Source organism: Vulpes vulpes, chromosome 5, assembly GCF_048418805.1.
Source record: "Vulpes vulpes isolate BD-2025 chromosome 5, VulVul3, whole genome shotgun sequence".
NCBI classification, from domain to species: domain Eukaryota; kingdom Metazoa; phylum Chordata; class Mammalia; order Carnivora; family Canidae; genus Vulpes; species Vulpes vulpes.
In genome coordinates, this window is record NC_132784.1 from 38693768 (window position 1) to 38712298 (window position 18531).

Consider the following 18531-nt stretch of genomic DNA (forward strand, 5'->3'; position numbering starts at 1 on the left):
TCATGCTTTAAGCTACCAAAACTGTGTCCCTGCAGTTCTACTGCTTTATAGCCCAGAAAGACCTGCTTCGAATCTGCTCTGCCTGTCAAAACACACCTCACGTCTCAAGGTCATTTTTACAGATGTCCTGTCTGCTATGGAACCGCCATGGCTTTCTCCATGGCTCCTCAGCCTGGTGTGCCCGGGCCTTATGGAAATTACTGCTGGTCATACATACAGATGCATCTGTTGTCTTCCAACTGGACTTCTCCAAGGTGGGGACAGCTACCTTTTAGCTACGCCAGTGCTTTTGACCCAGGTGTTACTCAGTAATAAGTTCATCGATAAATGAATCACATATGATTCCCTATTTACACTTTTCAGTTTGTGGATATTGTACATCTCCCCTTACTCTTTCTACTTGTCTTCTTACTGCTCACTACCTGTCATCAAAGAGGGGTGGATTTCCGAGAGAAGACAATAAACGAGAGGAGCTCTAGAAGGTGAGTCAGCTCTGGCTTTTTACTATAGTTCAGTTGGGTGTTGTGTGCATGTTATTCATTTTGATAAGACCCTGAGGACCATGAGATGCTGCGCAGAGTCCAGTCATGCTGCCTTTGTTAGCACTCAGACTCAAAGTGGGCCAGATCCTGCAGCAAAGTAGGTTCCTGGATTAAATTTTGGGACAGAAAAGGGATCCTAGTGAAAAACTAGTGAAATTCAAATAAAGTAGTAATGTTAATTTTTTTAGTTTTGACAAATGTGCCATCTTATGTAATATTTTACCCTTAGGAGAAGCTGGGTGAAGGGTTTATGGGAATGCTATGCATTATCTTTGCAACTGTTCTATAAATCTAAAGTTATTCCAGAATAGAAAGTTTATTTAAAAAAAAAAAAAAGTGGGCCAGAGTGCAAATTTTAGTTTGGCTAGCAGTCTCTTATTCTCACATCTAGTTATATCCTAACAATTTGTAATACGAGGTTGAAAATGAGAACTGCAGGGAAGTTTAGAAAGTCTCCTATAAAAAAAAAAATCATGAAAAGGCAGCAGGAAAGATAAAAGCAAAACAAAACAAAAAAAATGTACCTGGCTACAGCCAATGGGGGGGGGGGTCATGTTAAAATATGAAGCCAAACTGGTCATTTGGTCATTTGGGAGCCACTGGGCTCAAAGACAGGAGACTGGCACTTTGTTAGCTCTGAGGACTTCAGCATGTCACACGGACTTCATTTCTTCATTTTTAAAATGGCCTAACTCACAAATAAGGGTATGTAAAGTAAGACAATTCCTTTCAAAAATCAAGTTGCCCTATGCTCTAAAATTTTGTCATTTTTGCTTAAGAGTAAGAGTTCCTCACCCATGGGCTGGTTACCATCAAAAATCTCAAGCCAGCAGGTCTGATTCTGCATGAGCATTTTCACTTTGCACTTGGCAAGTTTCTGCTTCCTCTTACAAAAATGTTCATGCCAACGTCAAAGCCATTTGACTTCTAAATATAGTGTAACAGATGTGAATGAGGACTGTATTATTTTCTGTGTTACACAAAAGGTCTTTCTTTTACCCAGTAAAGCCAGACACCCAGTCTACTTCTGGCTAAGCTCAGCCACCTCAATCAAGGTGAATGGGATTGTTCTACTCCTTGTTCAAGCACTGAAGCTTTAGTCACTAGATACCAGATTTTCTTAAGTTACGATCCATGTACAAATGTCCATGCCTAGATTCTAGAGAGATTCATCAACACCTTAAAACTGAATATGATATTGCGTATGTGGGTATTTCGCTCTATACAGGGTTTCATTCATCTTTTAAGGGTCCTTGACTCAAACCTGTCAAAGCAGCACTGCTTTAGGCACACACCTTCCATGGCAAAAAGCCTAAATCATAAGATACTTGCTATATTTAGGTATAAACTCAGGAACCTAATGTCTAGCATTCAAAGAAAATACCTAGGTAATGCAGCCCGATTGACTGTTTTGACTCCATAGCACCCAATGTATTTCCAGGGCTGTCCCTCAGTGTACTTACACTGGTAACTAGTGTTTTTCCCCAGCTGTGGCCCTGAGTCTTCTTTTCCGGAAGATCTGAGGCCACATTTGTTCATCAAACCCTCCCGATTTAAAGGATCTCTCAGGAATACCAAGGTAACTCTGGCTCTCCTTGTCTTCCTAGTCCTTCAAAACTGGCCATATTTCTTTATCACACATGCTATGACCAGTGAACATGTGGACGTGTAAGTAGTTTGAAGTAGGAGCATGCTTTATTGAACACGAGTCCCAAGTGCAATTGAAATGTGTGGCCCTGGGAGTGATTTGGATGTAAGCAGCACACTGGTTTTGTTGTTTTCATGGTCTCCTTTAAAAGTGGCTCACAAACGTAATGTCTTGGGCTGTTAGTCAAGAGAAAAGTGGTCTACAATTGAAGCCTAAAATTTTTACTTGGTTTTATATGAGTGGGTCCAATTACAAGGCAAAAAATGATTCCCTGTTTCAATTCATCCAGATATCCTTCCCTTCTTCATTTCTAACATTGTAGGGATCTTCTTAGCTTTTGAATATTTTAGTTTTTCCAGCAATTTAACTTCCCTTTGAAAAATGACCCAGAGTTGAAGCTTAAGTGTAATGTGGTCCTTTTAAATAAAATGTAATGTTAATAGACTACATAACAGACACTGAAGTGGTACCCAAGCTCATTTCCCCCTTTTTAGTTATATGGTCAAATATAATAACTAAAAGACTAAATGCTTGTGGCTCTTTTATATATATTTAAAACACACAGTAAGAACATAAGAACATCTCAAATCATTTGGAAGAAAAAAGGGGTTATCAACCAAAATCTTTGGAAAGTTCATAAAATTTAAATATCTGCAAACAGTCCAACCAAAAAGAAAAAAAAAAAATCCCAACATTTGGCTATGGAGGGCACTTCACATGTGAACCAAATGGCGTTATAACAGTTTCCTTCAGGTAAACTAGTCACTAAACTCCATTAGAAAGAATACAAGAGCAATATGGAGACATCCCCAAAACCACGTACTCGTTTAGAACATTCTGTTACGAAGTGCTCATCTACCACAGGCTTTCCTTTCCATTGCATACATTACTTTACATTTCTACAATGCAATGTTGAAACAGCCTCCAAGTCTTGCCAAGTAGACTGATGTCCATTCTACAAAAATATTAACTTACAGTACATAACACTGAATAATTTTAATCTGTACATTTTTTTTCCTCCCATCATAGGTGACACGCGTCCATTTGTACAAGTTTAGGGAAAAAAAACACATCTGGTTGTTTACATCTGGATTAAGAGTCAACAGAGTCAACCAGAAGTGGTGGGGTGGGCATAGTTTGAGAAATTTATAAATACAGTGTCATATTACTTGTGGTTGACAATATCCAGCTCTTCACAAAGTGATACAAAATAAATCATCTTAGATTTTTAACTGAAAGGATCTAGCTGAGAAGGTTCTGCCAAAGTCGACCAACTGATCCGAATGGTTAAGGCTGACCTGACTTAGCAAAGCTGCAGCAGAGCCGAAAACGCTGGCGCAGTTCAGAGCTCTTCAAATGCATAGCTTCAGTGTGACACGCACATTAATTCTATTCCTTCAATTAATTTAATCCTCTAAGACAGTTTTCTTTTTGTTTTGCATGCATCCCGTTCCATTTTCATTAAGGGCATCTCCTCCTTGGTCAATCATGTGCTTTGCTTTTCAATTTGTTTCTGTAAATTTTTTTTGTATGTTTTGTTTGTTAAGCTGTCAATACCTCCAACACTTGGAAAATGAAATATAGATGTGGTTTTACCGACAGAAGAGAATCAGAGCTATATGGACAATGCAAAATGAAATGAAACAAGTGTCAGAAACAGTTTATAAAAATGGCACATTTATTGCTACAGAACGGTCATGTACATGACTTCATCGAGTAACTACAGATGGGAAACAGGTAATGGCCTAGACCAAGCTGGGTTTGTTTTGTCTTGAAGGAACTCCAGCACACAACCTGTTTGGACACTTCTACAAATCAGAAATACACCAAAAACATGAAAAAATCGAGGCACTCAGCCACACATTGAAAACAAGGTGTAACTGTTTATCTTTTTTTTTTTGAAATGTTTTCCCTTTTTTTCTTTTTTTAACAATTTTTTTTTAGTTTTTAATGCTGCAGCTATGTGTACAGTCGCAAAAAATTTCCCCGCTGCGACCTACAACTAAAAAAACAAAACAAAAACAAAAACAAAAACAAAACAAAAAAAAGCTACCATACAGTTTCATCTCAGTAACACATGGTAAAATAACATCTTTTAAATAGTAAAATAAAGTAACAAACTTTTACTCATAATGATTCCAAAAATCTACAAAGAAGAAATATTCAGAATCTGACAATTTTTTTTGTAATATTCATGGTATAAAAGGATTGCTCCTGCGAAAAATAAGCCAAATATATTTTTTATTTTTAAATTTAGTTTTTTTTTCCTACTAGGGTGTACTACAGTCTATTTTATAGCAAAAAGAGCACTAGACAAACAAAGCTTTATTAACAAAAAGCCAGGCACTGATACATGGTAAATCTCTGCTTTTTTTTTTTCTTATCTTCACTTAATTGCATCACAAGTAACAAGAATGAAAAAGGCCACAGTTCATATATTTTCACCATTACATATGTCTATAATACTTGAAATGAGTATGGCAAAACCAGCACTGCACAAAGATGAGTCCACTTCAAGTCCCATGAGAAAGAGCATGTCTCTAAAGAAAAACAAACAAAACCAAAGCAAAATCAAAAGAGAGGCCTAAAGGCCTTGGTGCCCCATTGTGTTGGAATTCATCATATTCCATCTTGACCTTTTTTTTTTGTTTTTTTGTTTTTTTGTTTCCAGTCAGCCAGCAGACTAAATTTTTGTGCTTGTTTATGCTGAAATTGTTTCATTCCTGACAAGTTCACTTTTGGACACAGATCATATTCTGCTTGTTGGATCCAAGACGAAAATCCTCTTAACCCCGAGTCTTGGTTCAACTCCCTCCCCGCCCCCCACAACCCCTCATCAAAATAAAGATCACGAATAAAAAAAAAATCAAGAAATAGGAAAAAGCGAAAAACGAAAAGGAATCGGAAGACTGAATCAGAACCAGTTGTGTTACTGGGTGGACTGACAGTTGTATAAACATTAGTGTTCCTTGCAGCTACACAGAAGACAAATGGTAAAAGTTTCTAGATGAACAGATCCCTATTCTGCATATTCATAAATTACTTCAATGTGGAGGTGGATCAACTGTTCCAAGTTGCTTTTAAAGTCCAAGTCTCTTCAACAGATCCCCAGCCTAAGTGGCATCAGATATGCGGTATATAGTATGGACCCTTATGAAATTTTGTATAGTACTTTAATCCTAACTGTCTTCTGCTAATATATCATTCGAAAATCCAGCGCAGGATACCAATATCTTACCTGGGTTTGATAATGACAAAACAACGACAAGAAAAAACACACTAAAAAAGGCCACATTCCCTTTCACCGTTTTTTTCTTTTCTTTCCTTTTTTTTTTTTTTTTTGTTTAAATGGGGACACAACCCAATTAATAGGTATAGGTGCAGATCATGTTTCTCCACCAAGCAAAAGTAGTGAGCAGCTTTTGGTGGCCACTAGAAAGTTTTTCGCTTATTTCCAAAGGGAATTCAACAATAGAGGTATTACATTACTGAGTAATGAATACGTCAAAGCTGGTGAGCAATAAATTGCAGCTTTTACTCTGTTTCAGTGAGAACAAAATATAAAGCACCAATTTAAAAAATAATCCACTACAATTTAATTTTTTTTTTTTGCTTTGCTTACAGGTTTGAAAAACTTTAAATCAGCTCTATTAAGCACCTTTATGATAACATGTATCAAAAGTGCCATTCTTAAAATGTACATCAATGCAGGGAGTGTTTCCAGTTCCCTAAAGAGTAAACACCGTATTTTCTTCTGTACACTTATCCTGAATGTGATCAGAGTATACCTGCTTCCTATATAATATTGTTCCTAGGGATACCCGCCTTGGTAGACTATACAAAATGAGTGCAGAATGTACCACTAAAAGGAAATCTTTAACATACTGAAGGAACAAGTACACATGGTTTCCATTGTTCGGGAGGAGGGGAGAGTATACATCGTTGTCTTCCATGCCTTTCTTTGAGCCCCTTTGTTCATACATTTCGTAGGAAAGCCTCAAAATAACTCCATGAAGTTTGATTTCTGCTATTCTCCTAAGGTTTTAATCCACCTCCACATTTTAGGAACTTATCAACAAATCAAAGTATTTTCGTTTTATCGCTACTGAACATATTTACAGTTTTCAACACACACACAGCTCATCAAAATGTTTATGGGTTTGTAAAAGATGACCACGTGGTAACTATCTTATTTGTTCTTACATTTTCGGAAATGAACATAAAATTCAGATTCCTGTAGCTCACTATTTCATTTAAATGAGACGTTTTTTAAACCACACAGTTTAAAAAAAAAGAAGAAAACAACAAAAACTGATACAATGTATTAAAACACATAATAACAAGAGTCTACATGTAAAAATATAACTTTTACATACACAATTTCAAAATAATGATACGTTTGCCATTTGTTGCATAAAATTTACAAATGTATTTCATTACTATATAACTGGCAAAACAGGAGAACAGATGGAACATTTAGACCATTTCGATGGATTTATGGCATTTACTCAGTGCTGATAGGTGGAAAAACTACTTGAACAGGGATTTTTTTTTTCTCTTAATACATGCCAAGATTGTGTGGCTGTAAAAATAGAAACGAGTTAGAGACAAAAGGATGCTGACAAATACTTAACTAGGAGCACTATTTGTTTACTGCACTATACACCAAAGTCAATCATTATAAAGATTCACGATGGAAGTTGGTTCAATTGTGCCCAGACGTCAAAGCTAGCTATCTGATGAGTTGCTGTGCCATAGCTTGATCTATCAAATATGTTAAGTATAAACTTCATTCATACTGGCCAGAGAAATACTGCACTACCCCTCCTCAAGAAAGTGCAACTTAATGCTTTAGGACTTATAAGGCTTGTTATAATGCTGCATGATGATTGAATATTGGCATTTTTTCAGACGAAGGAGGAGGCAGTTAAGTCATCTACATCTTAGTAAACCCATTTTGAAAACAAAAAATCAAGAAAGCAACAAAATCAATCAGCTCTGTCACACTACTTGCAATTTTCTCATTTGATGGTTTTTGAACTTTACTTGTTTTTTTTGTTTTTGTTTTTTTCCAAAAATCTGACCATGTATTCAGAAACGCCTCACTGCACACTACTTCGGCTACACATGTAGGTAACACTTGAATCATTTTGTTAAATCACAGCCACTTTGATTATGTTATGTTTCCGATGATATAAACATTGGAAGGCACAGTGGTAACATTGTAGCATTCTAACCTTGTACCTCTGAAAATCCCAGAATAGGGTCACAAACGCAACATTACAGTTCAGACAAACTCTTTTTGCCATGTCTTGGTAATGCTGCTTGTAATATCTACACATGATGTGACTTTTAAGTCCTGTGTTCCCAAAAGACTGGAGAAACAACTTTCTACTTATTTATGAATGAAAAGCAACATCGGAGTCAGCATTTTATCCTGCACTACCCCTCCGGAAGCAGAGTTGGTACTACAGGTGACAATAACAAACCAGGGGAAGGGACAAGAATAAGACCAAAAAAAAAAAAAAAAAGAGAAAAAAAAAATAAAAACCAAAAAAAAAAAAACCAAAAACAAACCCAGAAACAGAAACAACAACAAAAAAAAAACCCAACAAAAAAATCCGTATTTACAGTAAAATCTTTCTTTTAAAAAAGTTAATCAGTACTATTTTTTTACAGGAGAAAAAAGTCTGAAACAAATGAACAAAAGCTTACCATAGTCACTAAATTTTTAATATATATTTATATATATATTTATATATATATTTGTCATAGGTCTATAAGATCCATCTGTTCCTCCTACCCTAAGGAATGGCTAATGTCATCACTTCGTTGTCATCAGGACGTTTGCTGGTTTTGTTACGAGGGCAGCCGGGCTTCCCTTATTCAATATCCAGTAATTATAAACACTAGCTGACTTCAATACCAACAAAAACGTTCATGTGGTTTTCTTCAGAAGTACACTTTTTCATTATTGCAAGTTTACAATTTTTTAAATTAAATATTTTTTTTTTCAGACTTACAAATTAATTATATTTTTTTTTCTCCAAAAGAAGTTTAGGCACAAATGCATTGTTCCACAGTGTGGAAAGATTGCCATTCAGTCTCTGGGCTGCGTCTCAGCCTGCACACGCCGCTTTGCACATTCTGAATGATATGTTAGAGGGTCACCCCTCAAGTCGCACTTTTTTTCTTTCTTTTTTTTTTTGTGTGTTTTTCGGTTTTTTGATAATTGGGAATGCTGAAACCTCTTGCGTCTGCGATTCATAACTACTCAGACTTGTCTTATATTACAAAAAAAGGGGTGAAGGAGAAGTGTTTATGTGGGTTTAAGATAATACAGCTGTTAAGGAAGTGGTCTCTTGTATTAATGAAGCAATGTGGCAGCTTGGACCTGAGAAGGGAAAAAGAGAGGAGAATCAATTAATACACTTATAGCAGAAGTTAAGTTTTTGTTTTTTTTAATTTTTAAACTCTTTTTTTTTTTTTTTAAATTCCCAAGGGGGGAAAAATGTGTTCATTCGAGCAGAAGTGGACTTTCATGGCTGGTGCCTTGGTGAGGAGGGAAGGACAAGGGAAAAGGTTTCCAAAATGGCTGAGAACAAACTTGCCCTTTTACATCTGTCCCATGTGGTTTGACGCATCTCCCATTCCAGGGTGCGGGCCCGCCAAGGAGAGAGGGGGAGGCTCTGAGGACACCTTCTCTTCCTCCCTTCTTTTCAGACACGCGGCTTTCGGATTCAGATTCCTTTCTGTGGAAGATTGAAGCAGAGCAGTCATTTAGCGCCAGGGCTCCTGGTGGAGGGCAGGAGGCACTACTCTGCACATCTGTTGACCCTTTTTTCCTGTGTTTCTACTATTACAGGGCAAAAGCAAGGGCTGGGAAAGGCTCACTACTGCGACCCGTCTGGGCAGTCACTGGTACAAGTTGAACTGCTTGGTGCCCTGGCACAGCCACTTCTCAGAATAAGAAAGTTGGCACAACCAATACACCCAACCTCAACTGCTGAGAGCGCACGTGGAAACGTCACAGCGCAGTCTTAGCGGGTAAGGGCAACTTAACTACGGGAGAAAGGGTTGCTGCCCAGGTTCAGACGTGCTCTGCATCGGGCCCGCTGCTCTGAGCAATGCTTAAGGGTCTGCTCCTCTGCTCCTGCTCTTGAGGCCTGGCACGTCCATCCACCCCCGCTCGCTGCAGCCCCAAGCTCCCGTGCCTGCTGCCAGGAGGTGGCGGGCTGGCACTGACCTCGAACTTGCTGCTCCAGGCTGAGGATGACGGCCACGGCCTGGTGGAGGATCAGGAGCTTGGTCTGGGGCTTGTCACTCTTGAGGTGGAGCTGCACCATGCGGCCGAGCTCCTTGAAAGCCTCGTTGATGTCGCGGACGCGCAGGCGCTCGCGGGCGTTGTTGGCCATCCTCCGCTCCTTCTCGCGCTCTGCCTTCTGCTCCGGGGTCAGGTCCTCGTCATCGTTATTGCTGTGGGACAGAAGGGATGCGACATTTTCTAACGGTGTGGGGAAAAAGAAGGTATCTAAATTAGTTTTGTCTTCTTCCAGAGTTGTCGGGGAGCGTGTCCATCGCCGGCGCTGTCCGTGGCGGAGCTTCACACCCATTGACTTGGGACTGCTAGAGATGGAGGGGACAATCCATGCACAGGACATTCGGTTCCTCCCAGACACTCAACCCAAACAAAACGGGAGAGGTGGACATCAGGGCCCAGAGCGCACCCATGCTGACGCAGGGGGCACAAGGGCACACGCAGCTTTCATCAATGAGGCTGTGCTCTGCACAGCGGGGCCACGGTCAGCTTAGCCTGGAAGCTCCTCTGCATGGCCTCAGAGCAGAGCACTTTAGGCTAAAATGTGTGTGTGTTGTTGTTGCTGTTTTTAACTTTCATACGTTCATACCTGAAACCCGAGGAAAACAAGTGTTTGAAAAAGAGATCTGGAGAGGTCAGAATGAACATGATGCAGCCAGACAGGAGTAAGAAGGTCCTACATTCAACACACCAGAACCATGAGAGCGAAGACAGGGAGCTTCTGTCCACTTGTTTCACTATTAACTAGCTTTGAAGGCTGGGCCAATCCGCTTAATGTATCTGAGCCATTTTCTCCATGCATTAAATAACAAAGGCTAAAAACATCATGGTCTCCATGGCTTTTAACATCATGGATGTTTGCCATCCCCAAAACAGGTTGGGAAAACCAGAGTTCACATCCACTATGCAAAACAAACAAGATGAAACAAATACCAGACACCCACTCGTTATAAATGACCATGATCTCACTGTGAGTCAAGAATGAAGCCCAAAAGCTCATCCCTGATCCTGAGCACCAAAATATGATGTGATTCATAGCAAAAACATGCTTGGACCCAGTAGAGTCTGGAAAGGCAAGAGTACTTCTGTCTGCTTCTGGGTGTCATGCTGACAAATGAGAAACTTGAATGGAGGGCAAACAGGATGATGGGTCAAATGAAAGCATGTCTTATAAGGAAGATTTTCATGACATCAGGGCTTCAAATGCTTCATGGGTGATCATATAACAGAGGCACGGGAGATGCATAGTCTCAGAAAGGCAGCACAGAACAGAGAACTCTGAGTGATATAGTTTCAGTTAACATGAGCAAGAAACTTTTTGGGTGTAAGAGGTGTCACAGAGATAAAAAATAAACAAATGAAAAATAAACAATAAAAAAGCAACAGCCTCCTTGTTATATGAAACAACATGGGGGTGACCATCTGGAAGGATGTTGATCTAGAAGTTCAAGTGTTAATCTAAAGGACCGTGAAGGTTAACCTCTACTTGAATATTCCAGGAATCTGAAATGTTCACAGAATAAAGATGTTAATCACAACATTTTAGGTCAGAAAGACATGGGGTAAGTTATCTAGTCAATTCAATGTACACTTAGTGAATGTTGGCTTGACACCTATGGCTCTGAATCTTCCACTCTGGAGAATCCCTGGGTAGCTTCCAAATTGCAATAAGGACCAATTATAGCCAAGAAGCTTCAATCAATCAAAAATGGGAGTGGTATTCTCGGGCTGCAAGCACATGTTGCAAACGCAGGTGATGTAGGTGAGCCAAGAACACTTGTAAAGGAGGGGAAGAGGAAGGCACCAAAGAAAGATGCTTTAAGCCTTGGCTCATCTCCCCATAGGTTAAACTCCCTTCCAGACGGGACCGTCTGCCACAGATGCGTGTTGGTGGGCACACAACTGAACTGAACCAGTGGGAGAAGGTTCTCTCTCTGCGCCATCTGATCCTCTTCACTTCTACCAAACCCTCCTTCCCCTCCCCCGTGGGACGGCGGTGAGGAAGCCAAGGTTACCATTAATCCACATCCACATCCCATTACACAAGCAGGACACCATAAAAGAAAACGAAGAGGAAATGGACGACGGAGACAAGTTTCTGCTGGGCCCATCCTGAAGTCAAAATTCGGGTAACGTTTTGAAACACAGAACGGGTCGCCACCGCTTTCACAAAGTGGGCCTGAAAGTGGGAACTTGTTTTCCAGAGGTAGTCAGGCTAATAACTAATTAGGGTTGGCTATTCACTTATAAATAATAAATAGATTGGTCACGCAAAGAAAACTGCCTGGCACTGCCTTACAGCACAGGCGTAGAGGCATAAGTAAATGTCATGAGAGTGACCTTCTAAAATAAGAAGGTTCCTAATAGCAAGTTAAAACGTTGTACTGAAACCTCTAGGAATCTATGGATACGCGTCAGTCACGGCCACTAGTTAAATTACCAAGAACGGAGGGCGGACTGACAGAGAAGATGGTAGGGATGTGAAAGCCTTTCCTTAAAATTTCACCAACGTGGCCAAGAGTCGGGATGCTACAGGGATGGTGGGAGGGAAGTGGTAAGAAGATTTCAGGATTTTTGGAACTCTGGGCAGGGCATGTAATAAAATATATCCCCGTAATTCTAAAGGCAATATGAAAAAGTGGCACGTTCTTAATTCCTAACGGACGTTAGACCTAACCCTGAGAACGACAGCTTTGAAAAGGGGGAGGTGTGCTCATAGTACAATTTATTTAGTTCATAAATAAAAACCCACGGGGATTGAGGCAAAGAGTATGGGTGTCACAGTGTTCCCACACCACCTGATCCTCAGGTTAGGGTTAATATTCCAGGAGAGAGATTCTAATGTAAAGATATCGGATATTTTAGGAAACCAACCAGAAGCTATTTTCCTGCAGTTGTATTTTCTGTAGAAGGGAGGATCTGGGAGAAAAAAGTAAGCAATTCAGGTACTGTCATTATTATATAGATCAGCATGTTTAAGATAAAGCTGGGAAATCTTCTCCCGTTCGAGAGAAGAAAAAAGTCATCGTTGCATATACCTCAATTGAGTTGTTAGCATGGCTAAGATCTCTTTTTAGAAATATTTTGGAGAGATCATTTCTGACCAAATTCGCAGAATGAGCATAGTTTAAAACAATCCATCATTTGCACTCAAATCGGTCACAAATTGTTCACGCTGCGTGCAATGAGCACGAGGTCCAAATTCATAAGTGCAAAGACATTTTAGGCTTCACTAGAGGACCGGTACCTTAAATGATACTTCTGTACCTCTAGAGCAAGCCTTTAATTTTTTCTTTTTGGCTTGTAGGTTTACCTGCCAGGAAAAAACTGAATAGTTTCTTCCTGTTCTGTTCACTTCATCAAAGTCCAATAAAGGAATTAAATGAAGCGACAGTATCATATACTGTTACCTAGATCTTGACCTAGTAATCGATTTGATATCCTTCTTGTCGTCATCTAACTTCTTGTCCTCGGAAGATTTCGTGTCTTGCAGGTTCTCATCGCCTTCATCGTCGGATTTGATCTCAGAGCTGCCGGAGGAGACGCTCTGGCCCTGCAATCCCGGTGGCATGCCTACAGGAAAAAAAGAGACCAGGTGACACTTCCACTGAAGACCCGAGGCCCAGACGCACACGCTGCAGACTGTGGGGCTGCCAGCTAGCCAATTCACGCTGCTGAACTGTGATCCTTCTGCGGTGTTTTGTTTTTTTTTTTTCATGCTATCTGGTGAAGTTTCAAAAATGCACCTGTGGAAGCAAGTTTCCCCCGCATTGGCTCCGAGGTTAAATTCTATTTTGCAATCTTTTGGAGTAGATGGTAATTTCACTGTCTACAAAACATCAACTTAATTGCAATGAAAATCATAATCATGAAAATCACACACCTCAATGTTCTGATTAAGAACCCAAGTAAATATCAGCTATTATATTGAGTTTCTTCCATATGCAATGATTTAATAGAAAAATGTCCTTAAAATATAATTCCCAGGGAGTACGCTAAATATGTACAGTCAAGACTTCAATAGATACCCTAATGATATTCTGAAATTAGGCTTCTCTTATCGTCAAGGAGTAATCAGCATTTAGAAGTGGTACATATGGAAAGCAGTTAGCGGCTCACTGAAGACATTTCTAGCTTTATCACTGCTCAACTTTCAAGATCACATTACAGCTTTCCGGATCACAGTGCATTTTAAGCCTCGACCCGCCTGTATCCACTTATTTCTTAAGGTACAAGCAGGTCTGTTGGGTACTGTCCTCTATTGGCAATCTGTGTAGTCACTCAAAATTTGGTCTGTGGTCCACGAGCATCCTTCATCACTGGAGCCCATGAGAGATGCAGAATCCCAGACCTACTGAGTCAGAAACTGCATTTTAACAAGATCCTCAGGTCCCGCCTCTGCACACCGAAGTTTAGGAAGCCTTGGCCTATCTCTCCACATACGTGATCACCACGCAGATCTGTACGATGTTTAGCAGCAGGTGAAAAAAGAAAAAAGCGTCTGCATATCCCTGTGGGAGCGTTCTCATTTTTATTCTACACGTGGTCGGGGGGTGGGGGGAATGAGAGGATGTCATCTGAGTGTCTGCTAGTCCCTGGGCAGGCCTGTCGCCCAGGGAGCATGCGACCCGGCCCCGGCCCCCGCGGCGGGCCTCCCTGGGCTTGCCAAGTGCTGCCTGGGGTCCGGGGTTTGAGGCGATCATTGTGGGGCGGGATGAAAAGAGCGGATGTCATTCCACCAAGTTCCAGTTTTGCAACATACCTACATTTCCTTCGATCTTAAATGACAGAGACAATTTCCTTCCTTCCTCTTCATTCGGAAATATCATTTTCAGGCTCCAACTAACCACATTAGAGGACCCGAATGAGGAAAATGTGGAAATAGCTAAAATAAAATTTCCTCTCATCAGGCTGTTGCTGTGTCCTTCCCCGCGGAGACAGGACCGGGGTTTCAGAGGATGTGTGAGGAGAACAGCTCCCGAAGAAACACAATTAGCGCGCTCCGTCCCAGAACCACGTTCCCATTTGCTTGCCCTCCTGGTGCGGAGTCTGGCTCCTGGTGCTGCGCCAGCGCTTCCGCAGGGATGGGCGCCCAGGGAGCCCGGGCTCAGCGCCGGCCCTGCCCGCGTCCAGCCCACCTACCTCTGTAAGGGTCCTGGGGTGGGTTCAGGTCAGGGGACGTCGCAGACTGCACAGGAAGCTGTGGCACCGGGACCTGGTTGGGCACGAGGGAGTGGCTGCCTCGCAGGGCCACGCCGTCTTCGCGATGGGCCCCGACCTGGAGGGGGGAGAGGAGCCACGCAGGTTAGTGGGGCCGCAGGTTAGTGGGGCCCCGAGGTGGGCGCAGCAAAGGGCCCACAGGAGGAGGCCGGGCCTCTGCAGAGCGAGACTCCCAAATGCCTTTCGCTAGAGGGCGCGCAAGGACCATGCGTGCACCTGCAGGCCCTGCCGCCGAGCACCAACCGCAGCCGCGAGCACCAACCGCTCTGTCCGCCCCTGACAATCGCCCCCCGCTCCCCGCTCCCCGCTCGGGCAGGTAAACGTCAAGTCGGCTCCCAGGGTGCGGCAGTGGGGCGCGCCGATTCCTGCCCATCTGTCTTCTATCATGTCCGCCAACAGATCTGACAATTATCTTAATGCCCATATGCTTAATTGTGGGCTTCTCAATTCCCCCATTGCTATCGGAAATCCTACAGGAATTTCAATTTGGCATTCGACTTTCATTTCAGGGGATAAGATTCTCAGGCCTGCCATTTTTTTTTTTTTTCCATAATGCCAGCTAAGCCTCTGACAGCGGAAGCTGCAGCAGTGTGGGACACAGCCCCTGCTTGGTACAAATATAATAAAATGTCACCTGGCTTTCCAAAACTGGCAGCCCATTCCAAATTAATGTTTACTGCATTTCATCAGCTGCTGAGCTCCAAATCCAAAGGGGGACCGTTTCTGCCAATGCCACCACACCGGAAAATGTACCAATAAAGATTTTATTAAACACACCAGTAATGCCATCATTGCTGCGCAAAGGTGTTTGGACAGTTTTCCTTTTTTTTTTCCCCTCCACTATTCTGATCCTAGGAAGACACCATACTGTAAACACTCTTTAGGTTTCCACAAATAAAATTACAGAATAGAGCACAAGGACTTGGTCCGGAAGACACACTGCTGAGCTTTTTATTAACTACTACTACCCACTGTGGGGGCCAGAGATGGTGCACGAGTGACAGTGAGGCAGCAGTTGCTGACTTTATAGCTTATGCCTTAAAGCAAAGCCATTAAGCATTTGCAAACCCAGAGAAACACGAGTGGCTTACATTTTCATCTGCATCTCCAAGTAGTTATTCTCTTAGCCCACTGTTAGGTGGACATTTTTGCAGGACAGTGGGTCTGACACTACATGTATCTACCCACGAATTTACACTGCTACGAATCAAAAAGTTTTTTTTTTCCAATCCAAAACCAAAAACCCCATAAAGCAGAAAATCTTCCCTCTTTTCTGCTGCCCAATGTTTTAAAATAATATTTCCAAAGAATGTAACAACAAGAATCTGAACCGACAACAATAAAATTCACAGAACCGAACGAAACACATGCTCTCCCCAAAGGCAACCTAGTATGAAGTATCACCATTACATAATCCAAAACAGTACAGAAGGAAATAACTCAGGGCGAAAGGGAGGGATCACGTAAATCATACTAATTGCTCAGCTTCAAAATATAGCAAGAATATAAAGGACTTCAAGACTCCTGAGCGTCAGGAAGTATAAATGAATGCTGTAGCTAAGGGTTCAGGGCTAGACGTCTGCCACCTGTGTGCCTGTGTCCCTTCCCAGAACATTCTGAATGGTGGCTATTTAGCGTCGATGTGGGTGCTTCAAATGTAAGGAGACCTTGATTACCTCCTAAAGCAGCCTGTTCCATTTTAATCACAAGTTGGCCTCCTTATATATTCCACCCACTGATTCTAGTTTCAACTTCTGGAGTTCCATGGAATAAGTGCTTCAAGCTCCCTTCATATATTTAACACCACCGCCAGGCCACTGCTGTCTCCTCTGATAACCCAAGCCCCATCACTTACAGGCGGGGCAGCAGCAGGCCCACCCGGAGCCCCCACCATTTCTCACTCACTCTTGGTCTGTTTTTATATTTGTTCCAAATACAAGAGTGATAGATAGCTATTTTTCCAATCAGGTGTCAGTTTGCCATTTTTATATTTGTCCATTTAAAAGACTGATTTGATTGATGATTATCCTTTCAATCTAAGATGTCAACTTGTAAGCATGAATTTCACAGGGCTTGATCACATGGTAGCTCTTTAAGTTTATCAATCAGTGTTAACCCAAATAATTATCCTAGTGCTGATTCCTATTTATTGGTATCCCAATGGGCTTCATCTCTTAAATTTCCGGTTCTAAATTGTAATCACTGAAAGTAGCCACAGGTTTGAGTATAGTAAAGATGTAAATCCTTTTATTAAAATCATTCTATTAAAATATTTAAGCCTTCTCTGTAAGCATGTATGATGTAATTTAAGGTTAATATTTTGCTTTTCACTTGAAATATATTCAGATATTGATCTTGCACTTCTTTTTTTCCTTCTAGATCACATTCAGATTAGTTTTTATGGGAGGAAAAAAGAGCCCATAACCAATTATCTTTATATTTTCTTTGCCTTGACTATTATGAAAGATTGAGTAAAAAGAATACAATAACGAGAGTCAATATCTAGATTTTACCTGTAACTGTTAGCTGTGTAACCATGGACAAGCTATTCAAATTCCAAATGGGAAAATAACACTAAGTTATAGAGAATGAGTCCCATGTTTAGTGCAAAGAGTGATAATATGCAAAGCAACCATTATATAATAAGTACATAATAATTATAGATACTGTCACATGAAAATACTTGCATACTACATTAAAAATGAGAGTCGATGTGGTTCAAACACCTTCAGAACACAAGGTACCTTCCTTCATGGTCATCTTTGCACTCTTTGTCTCTATTTTGTTCACATGCATTTGATTTTAAATCCTTCTTCTACACAATGAGAGTAAAATCTGTTTAAGAATTGTAAATGTTTGTTCCAACTGTATTTGTTTGGATTTTAGCCATACGTGTTACCTAACTTTATCTATTTTCTATAGATCATCTTAGGTCATCTCAAATTTTATACCAATCATTTTCCATAGAGGAAGTTGGGAACAAACTTACTCTTGATTTTTTTTTTTTAATTTTTATTTTCTTTTTAGAGAAAGAGAGAGAGAATCGTAAGCAGGCTCCATACCCAGTGTGGAGTCTGATGCAGGCTCGATCTCAGGACCCTGAGATCACGACCCTGAGATCATGATCTGAGCCTAAACCAAGAGTCAGACACTTAATGGACTGAGCTACCCAGGCACCCCTATTCTTGATGTTTTAAGGCTTCCCTAGTAAACTATATACATTCCAGGTCAAATGAATAAATGATGAAGGGTCCAGAGCCATGTGGTAATGAGCCTGATTTTCCAGGATGAATTCCATTGCCTGGGGCTGTGGAACAGTATTCCAAAGAATTAACTTTGCTTTGTTTGTTTCCTTGGCCACAGGCAGCATGCCCTAACCCCATTCACTTCTCTATCAGAAACATTATTTCTGGTCACAAAGAGAGAAGGAAAGACAGATAGTGAATGGCCAGCACAATCCATCACTGGAACACCTCTGAAATAGGAGGAGCCACGTATATACACAAGGATTAGGGCTTGTCCACCTTCCAGATAATAAATATGTAATTAAATAACTAGAAAAAAAGCACAATGAGGAGGGCACATGATGGGATGAGCACTGGGTGTTAAACTGTATGTTGGCAAATTGTATTTAAATTTTTAAAAATGTAAGAAAAAAAGAATAAAGCAGATTCCTTCAACCTACAAATCAAATCTAAGGATAGTACCTATTTTTAGAAAATCTATACTTCACTAAAGTCCTATTTTAATAACATTTTCATCTAGATAGGCAATAAAGTTAAAAGCCAGCCTAACTAAAAAAG

The 18531-nt window shown here is 40.9% G+C and overlaps 1 protein-coding gene across 50 annotated transcripts in view; it reads right to left on the reverse strand.

Moving 5' to 3' along the window:
- Positions 1-8483: 8483 nt before the first annotated feature.
- TCF4 (transcription factor 4) overlaps positions 8484-18531 on the reverse strand; it is a 354790-nt gene continuing 344742 nt past the window's right edge. For 31 of the 50 annotated variants that reach the window (XM_072757919.1, XM_072757915.1, XM_025997647.2 and 28 more), the window contains 5 exons: positions 14651-14786; positions 12919-13081; positions 9437-9666; positions 8802-8942; positions 8484-8584 (listed from right to left, as the gene is read on the reverse strand). In XM_072757919.1, coding sequence (XP_072614020.1) covers positions 8806-8942; positions 9437-9666; positions 12919-13081; positions 14651-14786 — 666 coding nt within the window. In that variant the 3' untranslated portion in view covers positions 8484-8584; positions 8802-8805. The remainder of the gene's footprint in view (positions 8585-8801; positions 8943-9436; positions 9667-12918; positions 13082-14650; positions 14787-18531) is intronic. The other 19 variants (XM_072757926.1, XM_025997652.2, XM_072757923.1 and 16 more) reach the window with 1 other exon arrangement.